This window comes from Malania oleifera, chromosome 11 (assembly GCF_029873635.1).
Source record: "Malania oleifera isolate guangnan ecotype guangnan chromosome 11, ASM2987363v1, whole genome shotgun sequence".
Lineage (NCBI taxonomy): Eukaryota > Viridiplantae > Streptophyta > Magnoliopsida > Santalales > Ximeniaceae > Malania > Malania oleifera.
This window is the reverse complement of record NC_080427.1, coordinates 33,553,876-33,579,430: the sequence shown is the minus strand read 5'-3', so window position 1 is coordinate 33,579,430 and position 25,555 is coordinate 33,553,876. Positions and strand designations below refer to the sequence as shown.

Here is a 25,555-nt window from a genome sequence, read left to right as displayed (position 1 = left end):
TAAACATGTGTGAAACAAAACTATAAAAGTTACAGCAAATACCTCAAACACTCCCCATTATATATGTTTCTACATTAGCTTCCATTGGTATGTGCTTGAACTCTTCCGATTAAGTGTCCTCTTGAACTTTGCCTATTTGGTATTTGTGTGATTTTCCCACTTATACTTGTCACAACTTAGTATGCAAAGATTAGTTTAACTAAGAAATACTAATGAGTTGTTATCATCAAAATACAACAATTAGGATCATATAACCACTTAGGCTAACAAAAAAAAAATTAAGAGCCAGAAGTGAATTAACTATCATATCAATGTATTATCTATTTGTAATTTTCCATACTCGCATTAGTAACGTAAGGGTCATACTCACATGCTTCAAAGTTTGTCGGTACATGAAATTTTTTTTGAAAGTTAAAAAATTAAGATTAGCATTGAATAAAGTATGTCTTGACATGAAGAGGTTGAAATTAGCTTGCATTTGGTGCACAAAATAATTATTCTTAGAATGATAGTCACTATATAAGGATTTGATAGCTTACTAAGTGAAAAATGTTGTTATCATAAGGAAGATAAAAATGCAAAAATATTTTATCCCAACAATCATGAAACAGATTGATTACAATAGCCATAAACACTCATAATAAAATTTAAAATAATAATTTCTAATCTTATCTATTCCATATTATGAACTTCTAAAAATTTTCATTATTTTTTATTTTATGACAATTTTTTTTTTCATTTGTTCTATGACAACACTTTTTCTTCTGTAAATCATTCAATCCCCTATATTATAATTATTTTATTCCTAAAACTAGACATTCAACAAACCGAAAATAATCTTATTTGGCCAAAAATAATTCTATATTTAACTCATTTTTGTAGATAAAAATATTTAGGATGGCATTTGTTTGTTTTGAAATAATTGTAATTAGTGTCAACATTAAAGTTTTCTTGTTATACATTGATAAAATCATGGCATGCCTTTTTTTTTTCCCACTCAATTATTATGAAAATAAAAAACACAAAATAAAAATGATACCACACCTTTAAGATTTTTATATATCACAGAGCCCACTGCTGCCTTCCATCACTTTGTACCTATGATTTTTTGTTCATAATACAACCGAACTTGAAGTCACAAAGCATTTTTCATTACTTAAATCAAAATTAATATCAATCATGCCAGCCCCACCCAAAATTAATATTCTTGTTTTAAGCTTTTGCTTTTTAAAACAAGAATTTCCTCCTCAGAACTCCAACCAAGAAATTATCACTTTGATTTTCTATCAGGACCCAAAGCATAGATAATTACTGGAGAATATTAAATCTTAAAGTTTTAAATAAGAAAGGCATTTACATTTCCCCAACAGTGCAAAACAGGATTGTTTCCAGCATACAGAGAGTTCCTCACAGGGACTCTGCAAACTGATGGGCCTCCAGGTCAAGCTCCTGTCTCATGACACAGTTCATAAACCATTCGCTGCTGAAAGTCCATATCCCTTTCTTCACTGCTAATAGTGCTTCCTCCATGTCTTCTTCGCACGCCACAAAAATCGTCTCTGACACTTCATTTACCATGTTCAGTCCATGAATAACCTGAATTCCGCACAATAGTTAGTCAAATTAAAGAATGATGCTGCTCGGGAGATAACCACAAGGTCAAGAAACTCTATAGAGGCATTTTTCCTGTACTTCTAGCCATGCTTTGTGCTGCCAAAAGATTATAATTCTGTTTTCACAGCGTAGATCAAAATAGTGCGCTCTTATATGAAAACAACTACTTGTTAATCAATGGTTAGTTTAAATGTTTAATTATGAGCTTGCAACAAACATGGCTATGCCCCAGTAACAACGGTGGAAATAGCTTCCGAGATCCAGCAAAATCTCAGAAAAAAATTGTGAAGACTAGCATGATCTGTGAACCACTTTCGCATTCTTAACGCGTCCCAACTGAAAATATTTTAGTATGTTATGCGCTGTGTGCACGTGCACATGCATCAATTCATTTATGTGGATGTGCAAGGTTATGAATAGGAGCTTGTTTTGGTTCTGGGTTAACTTGCGGGGTGCATGAAGGAAAATTTGGACACAACAACTGTAGATATATTATTCTCAAAATTTTGGCAAGTTTATTACTACCTGATTTTTGTACTTAGGCATGTAATAAACAACACATTGTCAAAGCAGGAAACAGGAAAATTTTCACATGTAACCCTTCATGTAACGTACATTTGCAAATAGAACATCTACCATGTGGTTATAATAGACAGCCATAAAAGCCTTTTGAACTGCAATAGGTCACTTGACCAGTAATCTACTTTCGAACCGCAATAGGTCACTTGACCAGTAATCTAAACTCAGGGAGATTAAAGAACTTACATTTCCGCCAGCAGAACACACAATGGCTGATAACGTCTCAACTGGAGGCTGAACATGAGAAGCAAGGCATATGTTATAACCTTTAAGCAAAGCTCGAGGCCTTGTTTTTGCTTTGAGAACTGCATCTCTTAATTCTTTTCTATACTTCAACTTATAATCTTCATCGTTTAAAATGAAAGGAGATTCTTCTGTAAACCAAGATCAAAAATGAGGAAAATGGTATGAAGAACACTCAAAAAGCAAAAAAAACATCGTCTTTAGCTAAATAAAGCAACATAGGCCCCTTGACTAACCCACAAATCTGCCTTCCCGGAAGCTTTCTTTAAGCCAACTGGGTGAGACTATCCAGGCTCTGTGTAACACGTAATCATCCATAAGAGATATCAACACATCAAAGACGGCAAACTATGCTAGAATACTAATTAGGGAAGAAAGATAACAAATGTCCCTAATTTGAGGTAAAAATCAAAGTCAGCGGGAGCTAAAATAAGAAATCATTTATATAATCGCATTTTTGTGAGTACCAATCTTCAATATCAACAATCTCCATTATAGACATATGTTGAGAAGGCAAGGGTTGCATTACAGCTATCTTATAAATTTTGCCTTCAATACGATGAATATTTAAAGATGACATGACACATTATATTTTTTTCTCACCTTCTTCCATACTATTATAATAAGTCTATAGCTAACATCCCCCTTTCATCAATGACTGTAATCTTATAACATTATATTCAAGAATGTGAAAATGCTATTGATTGAGTGAAATGGCAAAAAAGGATTCATGTAGCCGACCCACCTAGGGGGAGTCAAGGCTTGTTGTTGCTGTTTATATTCAAGAATGTGAAATTCTAAGAAAAGTTCTTAATGGAGCAGATTAAGCTAGGAAATTTATGCATTTTAAAAATCATTACTACAATAAAAAAAAAATCAATGAACGAAATTCATGATAAAAAACAATAATGGCAGAACAGCCAGCAAATATGAGGAAAGCATCGTGGGTACAATGGACAAAGACCTCAAGAGAAAAAATTGCATTCCCTATCCATAAACATGCAAATAGAAGATCGAAATGCTCATGGCCAGAAAACAGATGATGTATATCAATGAGATAAAATTAAGCATTATAGTTGTGCCATAAAAGTTCAAGTTTCAGACAGTTTTGGCACCAACCCCGAGCACAAAGCAGTGCAGAAATTCAATGTCCTCCTCACTTTCCCTGTGATTACATGCGTGCTTACTCTTCCGTCAGAGGTTACCAAGCCACCAAGGTCTTCAATAATCTACATCAACAACATTAATGCTCATCGCAAGAAAAAAACTTTATACGGTTATAAGCACAAAGAAGGACAAATGCATAGTACATATTAACAAATTTTCTCCAGATGTATGCCCAATGAAGTGAACAAAGTCCATATGTTTTTGAAACAATAATTATCCCACATGCAACTGATGAAAAAAAAAAAAAATCAGTTGCTAAATGGTTCCATCAATCACTAAGTAAATATCACATTTTTTATTGACAAAAGAAAATGAATGATGGCTGAATAATAAATATAATTTTTTCCTAATAAATAAAAATGCATTGTAGATTAATTATATAATGGAATAGACCAACTGAATGCAGTTCAGATATACTCATCAACCCACCATACCTAACAACATACACTTCAGAATATGAAGCACAATTGCAGGCACATCCTTACATACTCATTCTATATGGTCCCTTTGAATATTTTAGAATATAAAGTTAATTTTGAATGCATACACATGCTCACACATTTAAATGACAGATTAGAAATAATGTGCCCCTCTGCTATAATTATAACCACAACCTAATTTACTTTACTCTAGCAGTTCAATAGCATATTATTTTCCACTAGGCTTTATTCTTCTACCATTAAAATGTGACATTTATTTTGATTAACACTAGGCTTTAACTGGAAGTTCAGTAGAGATTGAAATTTTTTAATATGCTTAGGTTCAACTTGCTATATTGTACTACAACTGATAACAAAGATTTCTTCGTTGTGGTGAGCACGTTGTACATTGTGTACTTCAGGTTGAGGCACATCTAAATAGCCAGTTCTATTTTTGGAAAGTTGGGCTCACTACATCCTAAATCTCAGTGATAATGTTTACTTTCTCCTGTATTCCTTGAATATAAGCTCAGCTTGAATTCCCTTCTGGATTTCACTGACTACTTACTGCTGGAAGAGTACAAGCTAACCAGGGTCTACAATTCTCAATAAGGGGTCTTAAATTTGTCAAAACTTCAATTGCTCATTTACAGAATACAGTATCGTGTAAGATGGAGAAAAGGGGAATAGACTATTTAGGATGATTGAAGGTAGTGGGAAACCATAGGCACCGTGCAGTGGGAGTTAGCAATTGTAAATGCATAAAGTTACCATTTTTTTAATCATAATTATGAAATTGTACGATATTGAACTTGAATACACATAATTATGAACTAATTCTTAACTACATGATGTTTGCACCCTTGCAGAAGGTCAGACTTGCAGCACATGTGCCATTTTTTATCATAATTATGAAATTGTACCATATTGAAATTGAATACACATAACTATGAACTAATTGTTAACTATATGATGTTTGCTCCCTTGCAGAAGGTCAGAATTGCAGCACATGTGCTTAGGATTGGTTGTGGAAGCATGTGGCAAGGTCTTCCTACCAACCCCAATCCCGAGATGTTCAAGAGAGCTTGTCTTGGTGAGCTCGAACCAAGGTTCACTAAGGGAATCACAAGCCCCTTATATGTGTCCTCAGCCCGTTGATCAACATTTGATCTCCTACTCATGGTTGAGACATGACATGGCATCCAATCATTGAAGGATAACAACTCATCACGTTAGCCTTTCCTCCTATAAATACCATACCCATGCTTCAGCAGAGATTGTTAAGCACTAAGCAATCTGACTCTCTCACAAAGAGTCTCTTTTTCTCTCATCTTCTATCTCAGGTATTAAACCTCATATCTCCTTGGCTTCAAAGATTCCAACTAGCCATCAGAGTTCATCCACCTGCTACCACTCGCACTTGAGCTTCAATGGATTGCTTGGTTCTCAGTTCTCCTCTTTGGGCACTCTCTAAAGCATCCATTGCTTGTATGCAACACAGGCTCTCCTCCCCTTTCAAGAGCCCCCTCTACAGTGGTGTTGATGGAATTCTTATTAAAGAAGTAAAGCTCCTAGATTTTTTCCTCAAAAAGCATTTCTCTCCCAACAGTCAATGCTTGAAAGTTTCTAAACATTCCCACTTCTTTGACCTTCTTGATTATGAAAAGTTTGTCTCATATCACTATTACAACAAGGCACTGTGTCCTGTGGATGTTCCTCATCAACAAAAAAGAGATGTCCAAAATAAGGCCATTTAAGGGCAACTACAGTTGCTGATTCCTGCTCATCTTGAAGTAAACAAGCCGAGTCTTAGTTGATAAAGCTCAAAAACTAAAATTATGCATGTATTCATCAAGTAGGTTTTCATCCAGTAGCAGAATTTGTGGGAACTTGTATCAGGAAAAGAAATTATTCTCAAAAAAAAAAAAAAGGCCAACATTCCATTTGGAGTTTACATGTGATTGATGGAGCATAAACTCAGGTGCTATGCCCCAAATAAGCTTTGGAAAAGTTGCAACATTGTTTTCACAAACAAATTATATATGTTACAGTTTCTTCAAAACAAATAAAATGAGAGACATCTCTTTGTGAAGGCAAGTAAATCTTTATATACTTCACAAAAGAAAGAATGCCAATAGAACTTGGATTAGAAGTCAAGGATCTAGGGAGGAAAAGACAATTAAATGCCATGAGTTTATTTCTATTTAGGCAACTTCATTTTTTTAAGGGATTATGAAAAGGGTTTATGCAAAACATTTTATTTAAAATCTACAACTAGCCATTAAAATATGGATCAGAATCTTAACAGCAGGAGATTGTGCATTTCAATTATTTTGAGAATGTGCTAAACCATTAGCATGCCTCGAATTCAACATCATTTATATTTAACTAAGTTAATAAATTAAACATACCTTGGTGAGACCTGTTTTCTTGGCATCATCAGCAATATTCATCAACATGATTTCAAAGCATTCTCTCTTTGAGACAATCTCTTTGCTCAGCTGATCCTTTGACGTTGCATTGGATGGTTTCAATTCTTCAGCATTCTTTTCCATTAAATTGTTTGTTGAAGGATCCCTGGGAGTAACATCCACCAAAGACTTATGTCTGGAAGTGCCCAAGGTACATCCATTGAAACAAGAATCATTTATTCCATCATTTTCCAAACCAAAATCCCCATTAGAATCTGATAGGCAGTCAATAAGATGACCTCCCTTTACTTTTTTAGACTTCAATGAGGACCATGAGGATTCCCAAATTCTCTTCACACCTTGTCCAGAAGAACAGGTACAGTGCTTTACACTAAAATCAGCTACAGTTTTGTTTAATTCTAAACCAGAGGCCACCTTCTCCCAATCCATGAGCTCAGGAGGATGTGGATCTCTACAACCCTGTAATGCATTGCACCTTGGAGAACAACCTATCAAAAGTTGAAGATAGTTATAAACTGTTGCACCATGACAAAACACAAGGCCTATCTTGCTGAGGAAAAATCAAATTAGTCAAATACATGGGCATAACATGGAAATGGATAAATTTTTCCTGTTCCAAACAAAAATTGAAAAGGTTCAATTTGTTAAATTGTCAATTGAAGGGGTTAATTCTAACTTCAATTTATTTAGTATTTTAAAATTTTTATCTCATTTATCAAAATTTTAAAACCAGCGTTGGAAGTGACAGTTTTTTTCATGGCAAGTTTATAGAGGATGGAATCTTTTAACTTAACAAAATTTCATTTTCATGCCACATCCCAAAGCCCTTCAGTGTTTTAGTTCCTATATTATGCAGGAAAATATTTTCAAAATAAGTAACAAAAATAAATTAATAGATTTTACCAACCATCCAACTTGTTATGATTGTTCACCAAAACTTCAGGTTGAGACTTTTCAGTTCTGTGGCACATTGGATTTACTGCTGTTGGAGTATAAGTGCTCTCTCTTACACCTCCCATTTGCTGCTCTATGACAGCAGATGACAATGGCTTCTCATGAGACTTTAAGGGAAAACACAGTTTTACAGAGTTCAAAAGATTAGCTGAAATGCCATTCTGAAGATGAGAAACCATGAGGGTTGAACCACCAGGAAAGCACAACGCCCTACGAATATCAGCCTTAATAGGCAGCCTGCGAGCTCTACCCTTTGTGTCCACCTCTGCTATTGATACAAAACCCTGCACTCGTCCATTTTCACAATATCCAAACACCAAAATAATAGGTATTTTTGTCCAAAGGTGCCCAAACAATCACTGGTTCTAAATAAACCACACACACACACAAGCACATACATTGTGTGTGTGTGTGTGTGTATGAGAGAGAGAGAGAGAGAGAGAGAGAGAGCACTATCATGAAAGAAAATGATATATCATAGTCAACCAGTATTCGAAAACTATCAAATTTTCCCCTTAAAAGCTTTTTCAAACAAAGACATCTCTGCGCTGACAAAAAATATAAAGGAGTATAATCATGGAAAAACTCAAAATCAGGAACTTAATAGAGTTCAGGTCTCTCTTCAAAACAATTGTTCGTCAAAGCTAAAATTTACATTAGAAAAATCCTTCTCCAAGAAAATTTTAATTGAGAGGAAGGAAGAAACACAAATATACCAGTAACGTCAGCATGCCAAAAATCATGAACATAAAGGGCGTGGATAGAAAAGTATGTTGGATAATCAGCCAGTTGTAATAAAAATTAGCTACATGCATATAACTAAGTTCTGCTACAATCTCATGAGAGATGTTGCACTCAAAATTTCAAATACCTGTTTAAGCCAAAATCCTTCTGATTCCTTGTCTCCCCAACACAATATTGTGCAAATACCAACACTCTGCAGTCTCTTTCTTAATTCCTTGTATAGCAGGCAACCAACCCCCTGAAAATGACTAAAATATGTCAAATAACATTAACATACTCATTTTAGAAATTGACCTTTTGAGGATGATAAAATGGGAAAGAATATGAAAGATCATTGCAGAAATAAAAATTGAATGTAATGTACACTGTTAGACACTTGATTAAATTCTTTTGAAATAAAAAATGCTATGTTGAGATACTAGATGCACAAAGTCTGGTGGATCTCAAAGCATAAGTATCCTTAGAGAATGGATTGTTTGTAGTCACACATATAAGAGAGCTCCTCAATCTCCCTTCTTGGCTCTTCGCAAGCACTAATCATGCAAGCTTGACATTTCTGATTTATCTCATTTATGCTCTCCATTATACGGTACACAACCTAATGAATTATTCATGGGCCTCAGACAGCAGCATTACATGAAGTGCAATAATTAGAAGACAAACTTTGGGTGTCATTGTGCTCTAGCAGAAAAGTAAACTTCTCCCTCATAATTTGCAGGATACTTTTCCCAATTGAAAGTTGGCACGTGAAAAACCTGTTCACTTATGCCCAGCACTTATCTGGATACTTATAGGAGTTTGTATTCATTTACTCAAAGCGATTAGTTCATTTTTTACCGTCTGTATTTCCCTCCACAGACACACAATGTGTGTGCACACACACATGTGCTTGTGTGTGGTTCCTCCACATAGAGACACGAGTCTCATCACATGCGTGTAGGTGCAGGCTGTAGCCCAAAGAGTGAGATGACATTTCAAGCCAAACAAGCATTGCAGCTAAAGTGGACAGAATGAGAACAAAAAACAAGCACGATACCTTGTGCTGATAGACAGAGTTAACAGCAACAAGAGGAATCTCAGCATATTGTGTGTCAGCAGGGATTATTTGGTAAGTGATAGCAGCTATAACCTGTACATGGAAAATGAGGGGAATCATGAACCAAATAGATATCAAGTAGGAGAAAAATAGTGGAAGAACCGTTTTTGTATAATGGGAGAGCATTATAATTGCATTGACAAAAAAGGAAAAAATTGTCTATCGAAAATATTATCATGTAGTTGGCTACAAGAAGAAAAAATCCATCATTCCAGAGGACAAATCTGGAAGAGGGTACAAGTGCAACTTCTGCATTAAGAAGGTTAGTAATCTGTGTGTTTCTGTTTCGTGTGCAATTGTATTAATTCTACTATGTCCATATGCCAACTTTCAGGGTGCCACATTAGCAAGCCTACCTCTTCAAAACCATCCAAGGACTTTGATTTTAGAAGCAATGTGCAATACTTCCTGCAGCAGAGTAAGGCAATCAAAATTTACAATACGCAAAAGCTACTTGACCTTGCCAAATTATGGACACAATCATTAAACTATTTGAATAGTAGTTCACATGCTACAGGTTTACAAACATGAATATAGTCACACTTAATATAGAATCTGCATGGTTTACAGAAAAAGGCAAGAATATCTGAACATGGATACAATGAGAGAAAGGTTAAGTAAAGAAGGTAATACCCATTGAGGACGCATCTTTCAAGAAACATGGATTCCTTTCCTGTATTTGCAGCGTAATTCATTGTGGGCAGCTCTTTTGAGTATATGTTTAATGCTTCCTGCAAACCCATGAAGGCACCGGGCAAAATATTAAAAGCAATTTAGCTTTAGAAGAAAGTAGCTCACCAGAAGACACATAGTTTGTTGGTTTTTGTCCCACATTGGTGGGAAATGTTTATTGAACTTTAGGTTGAAGCTATATAAAGAGCTTCCCTCACCATTTGTAATCACGCCTCAAATTGGTAGAGTTACAAATAGTATTTATACTCTAAGGCATTTCTAATTACTATTGGTAATTTGAAATTTGCCCAAATTGTAATTTTTTTGGAAGTAGTGGATTAATCATCGGTGCCCGAGGACGTAGGTAATTTTGTATCGAACCTCGTACATTCTTGTGTTGTTCTTTATTGTTGTCTTTTATTATTACTTTCTTCATTGCTTTAGTTTTGATTATATATTTAATAGCAATAATTGTAGTATTGGTGTTTGGCACAAGTGGGGTGCCCAACACAACAATTAGTATCAGAGCCAAGTTGAATAGTGCCGATACAAAGGTATTTCTCTGTTAGAATCCTTGATTTCATTTTTGATATCTAAGAAAGACCTTATCTAAGAAAATGCTCAAAGACCATTGCAGCTCAATCACTCCCTAGAGGTCAGCCTGGTCAAAGTGGAATTTCATAGGATATACAGAGAGTAGACATAGATGGGATGAGTGTAGTACTATTCATCCTAGGCCTTCTGTTCTGTTGGTTTGCTATTGGATATATAGTTTTGGAATATGGCAGAAACTATAACCCCAACAACTTCGTCATCATTTTCAACAACGATAGCTAATGCTCAGTTTGAGGTGGAGAAATTTGATGGTACCAATAATTTTGGTATGTGGCAATGTGAGGTGATGGACATCCTATACCAACAGGAATTAGATATTGCTCTAGATGATAAACCAGAGGACATGGGCGACAAAGATTGGAAAAAGATCAATTGTCAGGCATGTAGTACAATTCGCTTGTGTCTCGCTAAAAATAAAAAATATTGTGTTATGAGGGAGATATCTGCAAAGAAATTAAGGAAGAAATTGGAAGATACATTTACGACCAAGAGTCTGGAAAATCGGCTCTATTTGAAAAAGAAATTGTTTCGCTTCCAGTATCAACCACAAATTTCTATAAATGACCACATAAATGTTTTCAATAAAATTTTGGCTGATTTGTTGAATTTGGATGAAAAAGTCATAGATGAGGACAAGGTCTTATTGTTACCGAATTCTCTCCCTGATGATTATGAGCATCTCACCACCACTTTATTATATAGGAAGGATAAAGTTACTTTTTATGTTGTTTGTATTGCATTGATTAATACTGAATGCAAAAAAAAAAAAGAATCAGAGGGTCCATAAGGAAACAATAACAGAAGCACTAACAATAAGGGGACGTTCTCAGAGTTGTAAACCTAGAAGAAGGAATAAATCTCGAGGGAGACTTGATAAAGATGAATGCGCCTTTTTTAATGACAAAGGACATTGGAAGAAAGATTGCCCTAAGTTGCGGCAAAAAAATAAGGGCAAAGCACATTCTAATCCCAATATAGCCAAGCATGATGGAAGTGAGTCAAATTTTTCTCTTGTTGGAACATCTTCGACACATTATTGTGGTGAGTGGATTTTGGATTCTGATTGTTCCTATCACATGTGTCCCAATGGGGAATGATTTTCTAATTTTGAAAAATTAGATGGTGGGGTTGTTTATGAGAAATGATAATACTTGTAAAACAACTGAAATAGATTCAATACAGTTGAAATGTCAAGATGGAACTGTTAAAACTTTGACTAATATTAGATATGTTCCAAACCTAAAGAAAAATCTGATCTCATTGGTGCCTTAGAATCTAAAGGGTTCACTATTGCTTTGAAAGATGGAACCTTAAAGGTTAAATCAAGTGCGCTTGTGGTGATGAAAGGTACTAGGAAAAATAACTTGTATTATTTTCAAGGCAGTATAGTTATTAGCTCAGTAGTTGTTGGTTTTGAAAAAGATACAGGTTCAGATACGACTAGGTTATGACATATGCGATTGGCACATGGGGGTGAAAAATCTTTGCAACAATTGGTTAAGCGAGGTTTATTGAAGGGTGCAAAGGTAGGTAAGCTTGAGTTTTGTGAACATTGTATTCTGGGAAAACAAGCAAAAGTGAAATTTGGCACTGCAACCCACCGGACTGAAGGTATTTTAGACTACATCCACAAAGATGTATGGGGGCCTACCAAAACTATTTCATTGGGTGGTATGCATTATTTTGTCACTTTTGTTGATGATTTTTCCAAAAAAGTTTGGGTGCATGCTATGAAGAATAAAAATGAAGTGTGATATTTTCCTTGAGTGGAAAAAATTGGTTGAAATTCAAACTGGCAGAAAGATCAAATGGCTCAGATCAGATAATGGTGGTGAATACACGAGTGATCCGTTTGTGAAAGTATGTCAAGATGAAGGTTTTGCTCGACACTTTACAGTTAGAAATGCACCACAATAGAATGGGATGGCAAAGCGCATGAATCGGACTTTATTGGAGAAAGTTCGATGTATGTTGTCTAATGTTGGGTTGGATAAAAGGTTTTGGATTGAGGCTGTTAGGTATGCGTGTCATCTCATCAACTACATAACCATCATCTACTATTGGAGGAAAAACACTCTATGAGGTGTGGTTTGAAGAACCTGCTTGTTGGCCTAACAAGGCTTAATCTCGTTTTGATGATAACAAATCAAGGTTACTTAACATGTCTATTTAAGTTTGAGTTTCATGACTTAAAAGTGTTTTTGTGAAATCAAGTGAGCATACTTAAAGAAATTAAATGATGTGTACACTTAAAGTTATGAATCATGAAGGATATAAAGCTTCAAGTCATGTGGGACATGAAGTTCATTGAAGCAGTGCATAAAGCTCAGAAGAATCTTGGAAGTTTCATAACATGAAGACTCAGGAACTTAGATAGAGTTATCGAATGAAAGTCTCATGTAAGTACTTCAAATTTCAATATTGAATGATTGAAACTCCTAGGATATATCATGGACTTAGAGACCTGTTTTATACATGGAAAATATTTTCTTAAAGTCCAAATTAAGTTTTCCAAGTTATGAATTTAAGTTTGGAACCAAAATATTGAAAAACAAGTGTTGCTGAAAGGTTAGGCAACTGATGATATTTCAGGCGACTGAAGTGCTACTGAATTTGAAAATATGCAAACAGAATAGGCACAGGCAACTGACCTATCGGGACCAGTCGACTGACACCATTCTGACTTTCAAAATGCGCTAGTTTTAAAAGAGCATAGGCGACTGACCCTTCGAGTTTAGTCGACTGATGCATATGTTTAAACGATTAACAGCGCTGATCTTGTTTCCAAAACTTGCATGATTGGTTTCCAAATTGAGAGAAAAATTGAGTGAAACTTTTTGAAACCCTAGTGCACTATTTATACATCATATTCACACACATTAGGGCAAGAAGAGAGAACGGCACGCACATATTCTTTCAAAACCTTGTGGTTATACTGCTGAAATATTTTTCTGAAGAGGCTGCTGCGTTTTTGCTGCAAACTCACAAAATTCTGATTTGATCTTTCGAAACTCACATTTTTTTAATCAGATTTCTAGTGATATACTTTCGAGCTTCAACTTCTATATTGTTTTATTTGTGAAGTATTGTGATTCTAACGTGTACTAATATGCTCTATTGAGGGGTAATCTTTTGTACAAGCAATCTTGCTTTGTTTTTGTTGTTTTTGACGATTCAAGGATTTTGAATCGTTGCCTAGCGAGAGGGTTGTTCTCGTTAGAGAGGCGAACTCCACCTTGAACGGACAGAGGTTTTACTTCACTTAGTAACGGAGTTGGAAAGGAAATCCTCACAGCTGGTTGCTTGAGGCAAGGACATAGGCTGCGACCGAACCTTGTAAAAATCCAATGTTCACCTTTTCTTCCCTTTCTCTTTTAAATTTCTGCAAGATATAACCTGCGTGTATGTTTTAATTTTATTGAGTACTCATTGAATATTTGATGACGTGCTGAATATTTGAGAACTTGCTGAAAAGAAGAATCTTGTTGAATATTGTGAACTTGCTAGACATAGTTTCTTTGTTGTGATCAAATATATATTAGTTGCATGATTAAGTTGTTGACTTAAAAATTCAAATAAGCTTACAACTCTGAATTTTTGAGTAAATAATCTGAGGTTAATTAGTTGTAAATTGATTTTCAGATTAAAGCTTAAGTGCTAAAATAAAACAAGTGGTTTTATAGAAATTGTTTTTGAAGGAAAATTTTATCCATTACTGAAAATCTGATCTTAATATTATTTATACTATTGAAGCATAAATTGAATCACTAAATTTGTTTTTCTTGAATACATCATTGAAAATTGCCAATGTTAGAGATGGAGCCAGAAACACAGCTAAAGACGCGTTGAGATGAGTCAGAAAACGCGTGGAATTTATTCTCCATTTATCTCTTGATTAAAAACTTCCAATCTGTGATTAATTTGTATTGATTCGCATTTATTTATAATGTAAAATCCAAGCCTATATAAAGAGGCTGTGGAAAGTGATAATATACAATAATACAATAGCTCAGAATAGCACAGCAGTGCAGAGAGAGCACAGAGAGTGCAGAGAGAGCTAAGAGGAAGAAGGGAGGAAGAGAGAGAGAGAGAGAGAGAGAGGATTGTAACATTTTTCCGGTGAGTTATTGAATAGTTGGTGTGTGCTCGTGGACGTAGGTCGTTCTTGACCGAACCACGTAAAATTCTTGGTGTCATTCTCTTCTGGATGCTCAAAGGGTCCTAACAGCCGAAAATCAATCTCTACCAAATTGATTAACTGAATCCCTTGAAGTTTGATTTTGTATTTTAAGTTTGGATTTCATATACACATTCATATTCGAATATATCTAGGATATTGTGTATGTAAATTGTTGAAGTTTAAAATAATAAAGGGATAAAGTAAATAGGAATTCTGCGAATAAATTTTAAATAACTCAATTCACCCCCCCTCTTGGGAATACATCCTAATTTCACTGTTAATGATTATGATTCTTTACATGTATTTGGTACTGATGCTTATTATCATGTTAAAGAATCTAAGTTGGATCCTAGAGCCAAGAAAGCAATATTCTTGGGGATTAGTGCAGGAGTCAAAGGATACCGTCTTTGGTGTCTAGAGACGAAAAGAATTATTCTAAGCAAGGATTTGACTTTTGATAAACTTGCGATGATGAAGAAAACAATATGCAAAGAGTCACTAGTTGAAGAAAATACCACTGGTACTCCACAACAGGTGGAGGTTGAGACAATTTTAGGAAACCCAGTATGAAATGAGGCTACACGATGTAACTCTCCAGTTATAGTGGGGAACAGTGTACAAGAAGAGGAAATTTCAATCCAAGAATTTTCACAGCTACAGAATCAATTGTTTCTCAGAGGCTAAGAAAAGAAATTTGAAAACTTGCTCAGTATACTCATATGGTGGCATATGTGCTTCTAGTTGTAGATGATAATGTTCCTTGAACTTTCAAAGAAGTAGTGAGGAACTTTGAATCAGACAAATGGAAAAAAAACAATGAATGAAGAAATGCAGTTTCTTAATAAGAATCAAACTTGGGAGCTAGCCCAGCTACCCATGGGTAAGAAAGCAATTGGTTGCAAATGGGTTTATGTAAAGAAAGAAGGATTTTCAGATGCAAATAATGTATGCTTCAAAGCTAAATTGGTAGCTAAGGGCTACGCACGGAAGGAAGGTATGGAACTAGTTCAGCTCAATGTAAAAACTGCATTTTTACATGGTGATTTGGAAGAGGAAATCTATATTACTCAGCCAAATGGATTTAAGGTTGCTGAAAAAGAAAATTAGGTATGCAAATTGGGAAAATCGTTGTGTGGTTTAAAACAGTTTCCAAGACAATAGTACAAATGATTTCATCAGTTTATGATTGGTCACAAGTACATAGAAATAAACATGATCATTGTGTTTATCTTCGCAAACTACAAAATGGATCTTTTATATATTTACTCTTGTATGTTGATTGATATGTTGATAACTTCAAAAAACAGGGAAAAAATCAACAAACTGAAAAGTTAGTTAAATCAAGAGTCTGAGATGAAAGATCTTAGTGAAGCAAAGAAGATACTTGGCATGAAGATATGTAGAGACAGAATAAGAGGAAAAGTTAGTTTGAATCAGAAACAATAGTTGAAGAAGATAGTACAAAGTTCTGGCATGTCTGAGCAGTCAAAACTAGTTAGCACACCGCTTGCTCCTCACGTCAAACTTAGTGCATCTTTATCTCCTAATTCAAATGAGGAACGTAAGTATGTCGCAAGTTCCTTATGCAAGTGTAACCAGTAGTCTGATGTATGCAATGGTTTGTACAAGACTAGATATTTCACAAGTTGTTAGTATGGTGAGCAGGTACATGCATGATCCGAGTAAAGGACATTGGCAAGCTGTGAAATGGATTTTATGATACATTATGAATACTATTGATGTTGGTATAGTATTTGAGAAAAATAATACTATTGATCAACGTGTTGTTGGATATGTGGTGAACTTTAGGTTGAAGCTATATAAAGAACTTCTCTCTCCATTTGTAATCACACCTCAAATTTGTAGAGTTACAAATAATATTTGTACTCTAGGTATTTCTAATTACTATTGGTGATTTGAAATTCGCCCAAATTGAAATTTTTCTGGAAGTCAGGGATTGATCGTCGGCGCCCGAGGATGTAAGTAATTTTGTACCGAACCTCGCGAATTCTTGTGTTGTTCTTCATTGTTGTCTTTTATTATTAGTTTATGCATTACTTTAGTTTTGATTATATATTCAATAACAATAGTTGTAGTATTGGTGTTTGGCACAAGTGGGGAACAATGTACAAGAAGAGAAGATTTCAATCCAAGAATCTTCACAGCAACAAGAATCAATTGTTTCTCAAAGGCCAAGAAAATAAATTCGAAAACCTGCCCGGTATATTAACATGGTGGCATATGCACTTCCAGTTGTAGATGACAATGTTCCTTGCACTTTCAAAGTAGCAATGAGGAACTCTGAATCAGACAAATGGAAAAAAGCGATGAATGATGTAATGCAATCTCTTAATAAGAACCAGACTTATGAGCTAGCCAAGCTGTCCAAGGGTAAGAATGCAATTGGTTGCAAATGGGTTTATGTAAAGAAAGGAGGATTTCCATATGCAAATAATGTTCGCTTCGTTTTCACTTTATACAGGATATAATTGATGAAGGCAAAATACTTCTTCAGAAGATTGCTACAGCTGAGAATCCCGCAAATATGTTGACCAAGATTGTGACAACAATCAAGTTCAAACATTATTTGGACTTGGTCAATATCCAGCAAGTCTGAATATTTTTGGAAGGCACCAATGATGTGGAACTCCAAAGAGTGTTAGTGACTGAAAAATTTGTTGAATTTATCGTCAAGGTGGAGATTTGTTGGTTTTTGTCCCACATTGGTGGGAAATGTTTATTGAACTTTAAGTTGAAGCTATATAAAGAGCTTCCCTCACCATTTGTAATCACACCTCAAATTGGTAGAGTTACAAATAGTATTTGTGATCTACGGTATTTCTAATTACTATTGGTAATTTGAAATTTGCCCAAATTGTAATTTTTTTGGAAGTAGTGGATTGATCATCGGCACCCGAGGACGTAGGTAATTCTGTACCAAACCTTGTAAATTCTTGAGTTGTTCTTTATTGTTGTCTTTTATTATTAGCTTATGCATTGCTTTAGTTTTGATTATATATTCAATAGCAATAGTTATAGTATTGGTGCTTGGCACAAGAGGGGAACAGTGTACAAGAAGAGAAGATTTCAATCCAAGAATCTTCACAGCAATAAGAATCAATTGTTTCTCAGAGGCCAAGAAAATAAATTTGAAAACCTTCTCGATGTACTAACATGGTGGCATATGCGCTTCCAGTTGTAGATGATAATGTTCCTTACACTTTCAAAGTAGCAGTGAGGAACTCAGAATCAGACAAATGGAAAAAAGCGATGAATGAAGAAATGCAGTCTCTTAATAAGAACCAGACTTGGGAGCTAGCCCAGCTGCCCAAGGGTAAGAATGCAATTAGTTGCAAATGGGTTTATCTAAAGAAAGAAGGATTTCCATATGCAAATAATATTCGCCTCGTTTTCTCTTGATGCGGGATATAATTGATGAAGGCAAAATACTTTTTTAGAAAATTGCTACAACTGAGAATCCGCAAATACGTTGACTAAGATTGTGGCAACAATCAAGTTCAAACATTGTTTGGACTTGATCAATATCCTACAAGTCTGAATATTTTTGGAAGGCACCAATGATGTGGAACTCCAGAGAGTGTTAGAGACTGGAAAATTTGTTGAATTTATCGTCAAGGTGGAGATTTGTTGGTTTTTGTCCCACATTGGTGGGAAATGTTTATTGAACTTTAGGTTGAAGCTATATAAAGAGCTTCCCTCACCATTTGAAATCACACCTCAAATTTGTAGAGTTACAAATAGTATTTGTGCTCTAAGGTATTTCTAATTACTATTGGTAATTTGAAATTTGTCCAAATTGTAATTTTTTTGGAAGTAGTGGATTGATCGTCAGCGTCCAAGGACGTAGGTAATTGTATCAAACCTCGTAAATTCTTGTGTTGTTCTTTATTGTTGTCTTTTATTATTAATTTTTGCATTGCTTTAGTTTTGATTATATATTCAATAGCAATAGATGTAGCATTGGTACGGGTGCCCAGCACAACATAGTCAACATTCAAGAAAAATATTGCTAAACCACAACAAAACACATATATGAACACATACTAAGAGGCAAGAGCTTTACCTGGAGTAAAGATTTGCTTATGTTGTGGCCATTTGCATCTTTAGGGTTGATGAGCAAAAAGAAGAAATGGTCCCCAGTAGGGGATGGACCCTCTGCTCGCCCCAAATAGAAAATAAATAAATCAATCAATCAATCAAACGCTAATCAAGTAAAAAATTAATAAAGTCTACAATTTGGTAGAAATTTCAAGTATCAATGCCAGCTTAAAGAATCACAAATTGGGATAATAATAGGCATCGTTCCATTTGAAAATCTACAGTAAATTGCTTGCTCCATAAAGCAAAAAAAAAATTGCATAATGTCTAGCTCTTTGTAAAAAAAGGCAAACAGAAAATGTTAAGAAAATAACAAGATTTCCATATGAAAATCATACACACAAGGCAACCCAAGATTCACCGTGTGGCAATAAAGACCGAAATTCTCTCTTGAGATTGGTCAAACCACCAAACACAGATACTTAATTGGTGTAATCAACATGATTTACTTTAATTTTCTACTGAAGAAATTGTATAAATAGGAGCACTGTACAATGTCAATACACACCGAAAAATATAGAAAATCTTTCTCTCAAATCTATTCTTTTTCTCTAAATTCTAGACTCTGAATTTCTTCATGGTATCAAAGCAAAGTTAGGATTTCAACATTAATCACCGATCTCTGATTGTCGATCGCAAAGCCGCCTGCGCCTCTCTCTCTCTCTCTCTCTTTTCTCCCTCTCTCCACAATCGCCGGTTCCTTTTTACTCGCCACCGTTGCTTTTGTTCCATCGCCGATCGCCGTCGTTGCTTCCGTTCCACGCTTCATTGCCGATATCTCCGGCACCGCCTTCTTCAGGCTCCGACCAACAGCTCTCTACCTCCTTCAACGCAATGCAAATCGGATCATCGTCGTCGAACTACGTGCAGATCTTCTCTGCAATTTTTCTGACTCCCGACGGCTACTACCACCCTCGGCTCTCCATCGTCATCCATTCTCGCCACCACCAACAATATCCCTACTGATCAATCTCGAATCTACACCTTACCTTTCTCAAATCTCCTTATATGCTACCCCCATATTCTTAATTTTTTAATTGTACAAATACTAAGGTCACTCGTGGGTGCACCAATTTCCACGCAACACTAAAGCCCAGATAGCCATATACCCATATTCATCTTTAAAAAAAAAAAAACCCTCTTCTGTTTGTCTCCATGGCTACCAATACTACAAGCACTGACAATTTTGATGATCCAAGTCATGTTTTTTATATCAGTAATTCTGACAATCGTGGCATCGTCTTGGTTTCCAATCTCTTGACTGAAACCAACTACAACACATGGAGCCAATCCATGGTCATTGCCCTCAGCACCAAGAACAAGGTCGGCTTCATTGATGGTACCATATCCCAGCCCTCCAAGACCTCTTCTGCCGAGTATCGGCAATGAATCGTTGCAATAACATGGTAAAAGCATAGCTTCTTAACTCTCTTTCAAAAGAAATTTCTGCTAGTGTTCTCTTTTGTGATCTTGCTCGAGATATCTGGATAGATTTGAAAGAGCGTTTTTATCAAGTTAATGGTCCTAGGATGTATCATCTTGAACGAGAAATCCATAATCTTGTTCAAGGTAATACGTCTGTGGCCACCTATTTTATAAGGCTGAAATTGCTATGGGATGAGTTGTCGTCTCTTCAATCTAATCTCTTTAAGGGAGATGTTGCTCCATACCAACAATACCAACGCACCATGAAGTTCCTTATGGGACTTAATGACTCCTATGGTGCGATTCACGACCAGATTCTCTTGATGGATCCTTTGCCCACAATCAACTGCATCTACAGTTTAGTTCTTCAAGAAGATTGTCAACTGAACATCCAAACTCCCTCACCTGTTGATGGGGTTGCATTAGCTGCAAAAGGTGTTCTCCCCACCCAAAAGAGGGCAAGCCGTTCCGCAAGCGCAGACCAAAGTGTACTCACTGTCACAAAGAAGGTCATACTATATATCGCTGCTACTTCATCCATGGGTTCCCATCTGGACCCCGTAAAACTAGCTTGGGTTCCAAACCAAGTGCACACCAGGTCTCTTCCGCTAATAACAATCCGTCCACTAGCAGTCTTCCTTTTACTCCGGATCAATGCCAACAGCTTTTAGCCTTGCTCCACTCCCAATCATCGCCTATGGCAAACCATATAGGTATTACTAAGTCTTTATCAGGTATATTCTCCCATCTTTCTTTCGAAAGTCTTTGGATTCTTGACAGTGGAGCCACCGATCACATGGTGCGCTCTCCCACTGACTTAACCTATTCTATTCCAGTTTCTGGTCTCACAGTACGACTACCTGATGGTTCTCATGTTGTGGTAACACATATTGGATCCATCCTTTTCTCTCCTTCCCTTACTTTGAAAAATGTTCTTTGTGTTCCTTTGTTTCATTTTAACCTCATTTTTGTTTGCCTATTATGTCAAAATCTCAATTGCTTAATCGTTTGTTCTGCACACCTGTGTTTTATTCAGGACATACGCTCGATGAGGATGATTGGACAGGGCACTGAGAAGGATGGGTTGTACTACTTTCACAAGACATCTCTTGCACGTTGTTAGGTGGCTATATCGAATTCCCAACTATGGCATCGCCAACTCGGTCATTTATCCAATAAAGTCTTGTCTTTACTTTCACGACATATTTCTGACATTTGTTCTAATTTGGATCCATGTTCCATTTGCCCATTGGCTAAACAAACACGTCTTGAATTTCCTTCAAGTCCTATTTCTTCTACTGTACCTTTTCAATTAATACATGTTGACATTTGGGGGGTTACAGTGTTCCATCACTCACTAGGGCACAATTTTTCTTGACCATTGTTGATGATTACACTCGCTGTACTTGGGTCTATTTAATGTGTCATAAGTCTGAGACTCGTTCTCTTCTCCAAACATTTATTCGACTCGTTGAAAATCAATTTACCCATACAATCAAAATTGTGCGCAGTGATAATGGTTCTGAATTCAATATTCCCTCATTTTACTCTGAAAGGGGCATTGTGCATCAAACTAGTTGCGTTTCCACTCCTCAACAAAATGAGGTTGCGGAACATAAACATCATCATCTTTTAAATGTTGCCCAAGCTCTTCTATTTTAGGCCAACATGCCCAAATAATTTTAGGGTCACGCTCTTCTTACTGCCACTTATTTGATCAACAAAACCCCTACTCCTCTTTTGGGGCGGGAAATCTCCCCATGAAAAACTCTACAACACCTCGCCTAAATATCACCACCTTCAAGTATTTGGGTGTCTCTGTTATGCCCCCACTCACTTCCATCACCCTTCTAAATTTGACCCTCGTGCCATTCGTTGTGCCTTTATTGGATATTCCTACGGACAAAAGGGTTATGCGTTATATGATCTTGCCACTCAAAAAATATTTGTCTCCCATGATGTGGTCTTTCATAAGGATCAATTCCTTTTAGCCACACCCCTTTTGAACCATCCTCTTTTGTCTTACCGCATCCTCTTGACTCTCCAGATGTTCTCTCCGCCAACCCTACCCAGACACCTCCTGGCTCACCTCCTATTCATTCCCCTTCTCCTACACCAATGGTCCCTGTCCGGCGATCCACACGTGCAGTTTAGCCACCTGCCTACCTACCTACGAGATTTCCACGTTGAACAAGCACTCCCTTCTCATCCTATTCCATCATCTGACTCAGCGGCGGTTCGTTCTTCGAGTACTACTTATCCTCTTTCTGCTTTTCTTTCTAATGATTCCTATTGTTATACACACTGTGCTTTCACCATTGCTATCTCCATTGCACAAGAACCCCAGTCTTTTTTGCAAGCCATGCAGGATCCCAAGTGGCGTGCTGTCATGTGTGCTGAGATTGATGCCTTGGAAGCCAATCACACTTGGACTTTGACTCCTCTTCCACCCCATAAGCAACCCATTGGCTGCAAATGGGTGTACAAAATCAAACACAATCCTGATGGATCTGTAGAATGTTACAAGGCTCACTTTGTTGCCAAAGGCTACAACCAAAAGGAAGGGATTGATTACACTAAAACTTTTGCCCCTGTTGCCAAGATGGTCACTGTTCGCACTGTCCTCGCTCTTGCTGCTATCCACAATTGACACCTTTTTCAGCTTGATGTTAATAATGCCTTTCTACATGGTGATCTCGATGAAGACGTCTACATGCATCTTCCTCCTAGTTTCGAACCAAAGGGAGAGACCGGGATCTGCAAGCTTAACAAGTCTTTATACGGCCTCAAACAAGCATCCAGGCAGTGGGATGCTAAATTATCTTTCACACTTATCAATGCCGGTTATAAGCAATCTAAAGCAGATCACTCTATGTCCGTCCGATCCCACGAAACAAGTTTCACCATCATCTTGGTCTATGTAGACGATATTATTTTGGCAGGAAACAACTTGGAAAAGATCAATGGACTTAAGAAATACTTGGGAGAATGCTTCAAACTTAAGGATCTTGGTCTCTTAAAATACTTTTTAGGGATAGAGGTGGCTTGCTCCAAAACTAGAATTTTCCTGTCACAGAGGAAATATGCCTTGGAGATACTTGAGGAGACTAGTTTCCTCGGGGCAAAACCGTGTAATCTACCAATGGAACCAAACCTGGCACTTAGTGAGACAGATAGAGAACTTATCTCGGATCCATCTTCATATCGAAGACTGGTTGGGAAACTAATATATTTGACTATCACTAGATTTGATTTGGCATATGCGGTGCACACCTTGAGCCAATTCATGGATAAGCCTCGAACTTCCCACTTGGATGCAGCACATCGGGTTTTGCGCTATCTCAAACAGTCATCTGGGCAAGGAATTCTTTTGTCAGCTTCCATTGGTATTCAGTTACATGCATTCTATGATGCCAATTGGGCTCAATGCAAAGACACTTAGTGATCTATTACTGCTTACTGTATTTTACTTGAAAAATCACCAATCTCTTGGAAAACCAAGAAGCAAACAACAATTTCACGATTCTCAACTGAAGCAAAATATCGTTCTATGGCATCAACCTGTTGTGAAATTACTTGGTTAAAGCAACTTTTGATAGATCTCCAGATAACTCACCCACAACCAATCAAGTTGTATTGTGATAATAAAGCAGCTATTCACATCGCATCTAATACAATTTTGCACGAGCAAACAAAGCATATAGAGATCGATTGCCATCTTGTACGGGAGAAGATCCAAAATCAAGTTATTCAAACTATTCACATACCCACAAGTCAGTCACCTGCGGATTTATTCACAAAAGCACTCGGACCCACGCAATTCAACCATTTACTGAGCAAGTTGAGTATGATCAATATCTACTCCAACTTGAGGGGCAGTGTTTAGAAAATAACAATATTTCCATATGAAGATCATACACACAAAGCAACCCAAGATTCACCGTGTGGCAACAAAGACCGAAATTCTCTCTTGAGATTGGTCAAACCACCAAACACAGATACTTAATTGCTGTAATCAACATGATTTACTTTAATTCTCTACTGAAGAAATTGTATAAATAGGAGCAATGTACAATGTAAATACACACCGAAAAATATAGAAAATATTTCTCTCAATTCTATTCATCCTCTCTAAATTCTAGACTCTGAATTTCTTCAGAAAACATCAAAACACCATAACAAACTATGAGAATAAGTTTACCGCCTTCTTCAGATCTAAAATGGCATATACTGTCGCAGTTCTTAGTACCAGAGTCCTCCTTCACTGCCACACATGAAAACCATCATCAATATTTTAGTCAAACCAACACTCATTTACCCTCTATCTGGTTACACATTAAAATAGAGACAAAATTTTCAACTTATTTTCTTTCCTTCATTTTCTCGTTAGCCAACAGAAATCAAAAGGAAAAAAGAAATAAATTTAAAAACGGAAGGAATCGCCACCTGAAATGTTAATGTTAGCTTTTCTGGAAACGGAGATCTGTAGTGTGCTCTGATCCGACTTATAGGTGAAGGCGTTCGCCTCAACAACGACCTCACAATTTCCTGCGAAACAGATTGTTAGCGTGAAAAGTGAATGATGCCATGAATGGCGAGCTTATGTTCTCGCGATCGATTGAATTCCGAAGTTTTGGGGATCAAAGTTTTACCAATTGGAATGGACGAGGAGTTCGAAGAGCTCTTCTTTGGCGCCATGGGCACGGTCTGCTTTAGCTTGAAAAGCATGTATGATGAGAGGACATCATAAAGGGCATTTTATGGGCGGGAAGAAGGGCAATTTCGTGACTTTATGTGGAATTTATTTTTATAAAATTCATATAGCGCGCGAGGAAGAGTTAGGGAGAAACGTCATTTTTTAAAAATTTAAAAGTAAACGAGAATTTGTTGGCAAATCAACTAGTCAACGAATATCTTTCTTTCGTTCGTCAACAAAAATACATATCTCGTTGATAAAGATTTACTGAGAGAGATTTCAATCCATACCTTCCAGCTCACATACCGATGTCAGACAAAATTTCTAGAGGAGAAATCAAGATGTTGGGGGTCAAAAGTCAGATAGGGCTAATCGAGACTACGGGGAGAATTCATCCCATCCCTTTGAAGAGGATAATGAGTAAATATTTAATAATCCTAAATCTGTCAAAAAAAATATGATTCATAATCATATAAATTAACGAAAAATAATTCATATAGCCAACTCCCCTTGATGCGACTTAAGGTTTGATTTTGTTGTTATTGTATTTATATTAATTATTTAGGTTACATATAAAATATTAAATGAAATTGTATAAAA

At 36.3% G+C, this 25,555-nt stretch overlaps 1 protein-coding gene across 1 annotated transcript; it reads right to left on the bottom strand.

Annotated features, from left to right (window-relative positions):
* Nucleotides 1-1,131: 1,131 nt before the first annotated feature.
* Nucleotides 1,132-25,000, bottom strand: LOC131167793 (uncharacterized). Its single transcript, XM_058126680.1, has 14 exons — nt 24,912-25,000; nt 24,706-24,807; nt 24,461-24,523; nt 18,800-18,891; nt 9,882-9,979; nt 9,605-9,656; nt 9,189-9,281; nt 8,280-8,390; nt 7,362-7,692; nt 6,434-6,942; nt 3,556-3,665; nt 2,673-2,731; nt 2,380-2,567; nt 1,132-1,596 (listed from the first exon to the last, which is right to left on the bottom strand). The coding sequence occupies exons 1-14, from the start codon at nt 24,985-24,987 to the stop codon at nt 1,408-1,410; spliced, it is 2,073 nt and encodes a 690-aa protein (XP_057982663.1). The 5' UTR covers nt 24,988-25,000; the 3' UTR covers nt 1,132-1,407.
* Between the last annotated feature and the right edge of the window lie 555 nt (nt 25,001-25,555).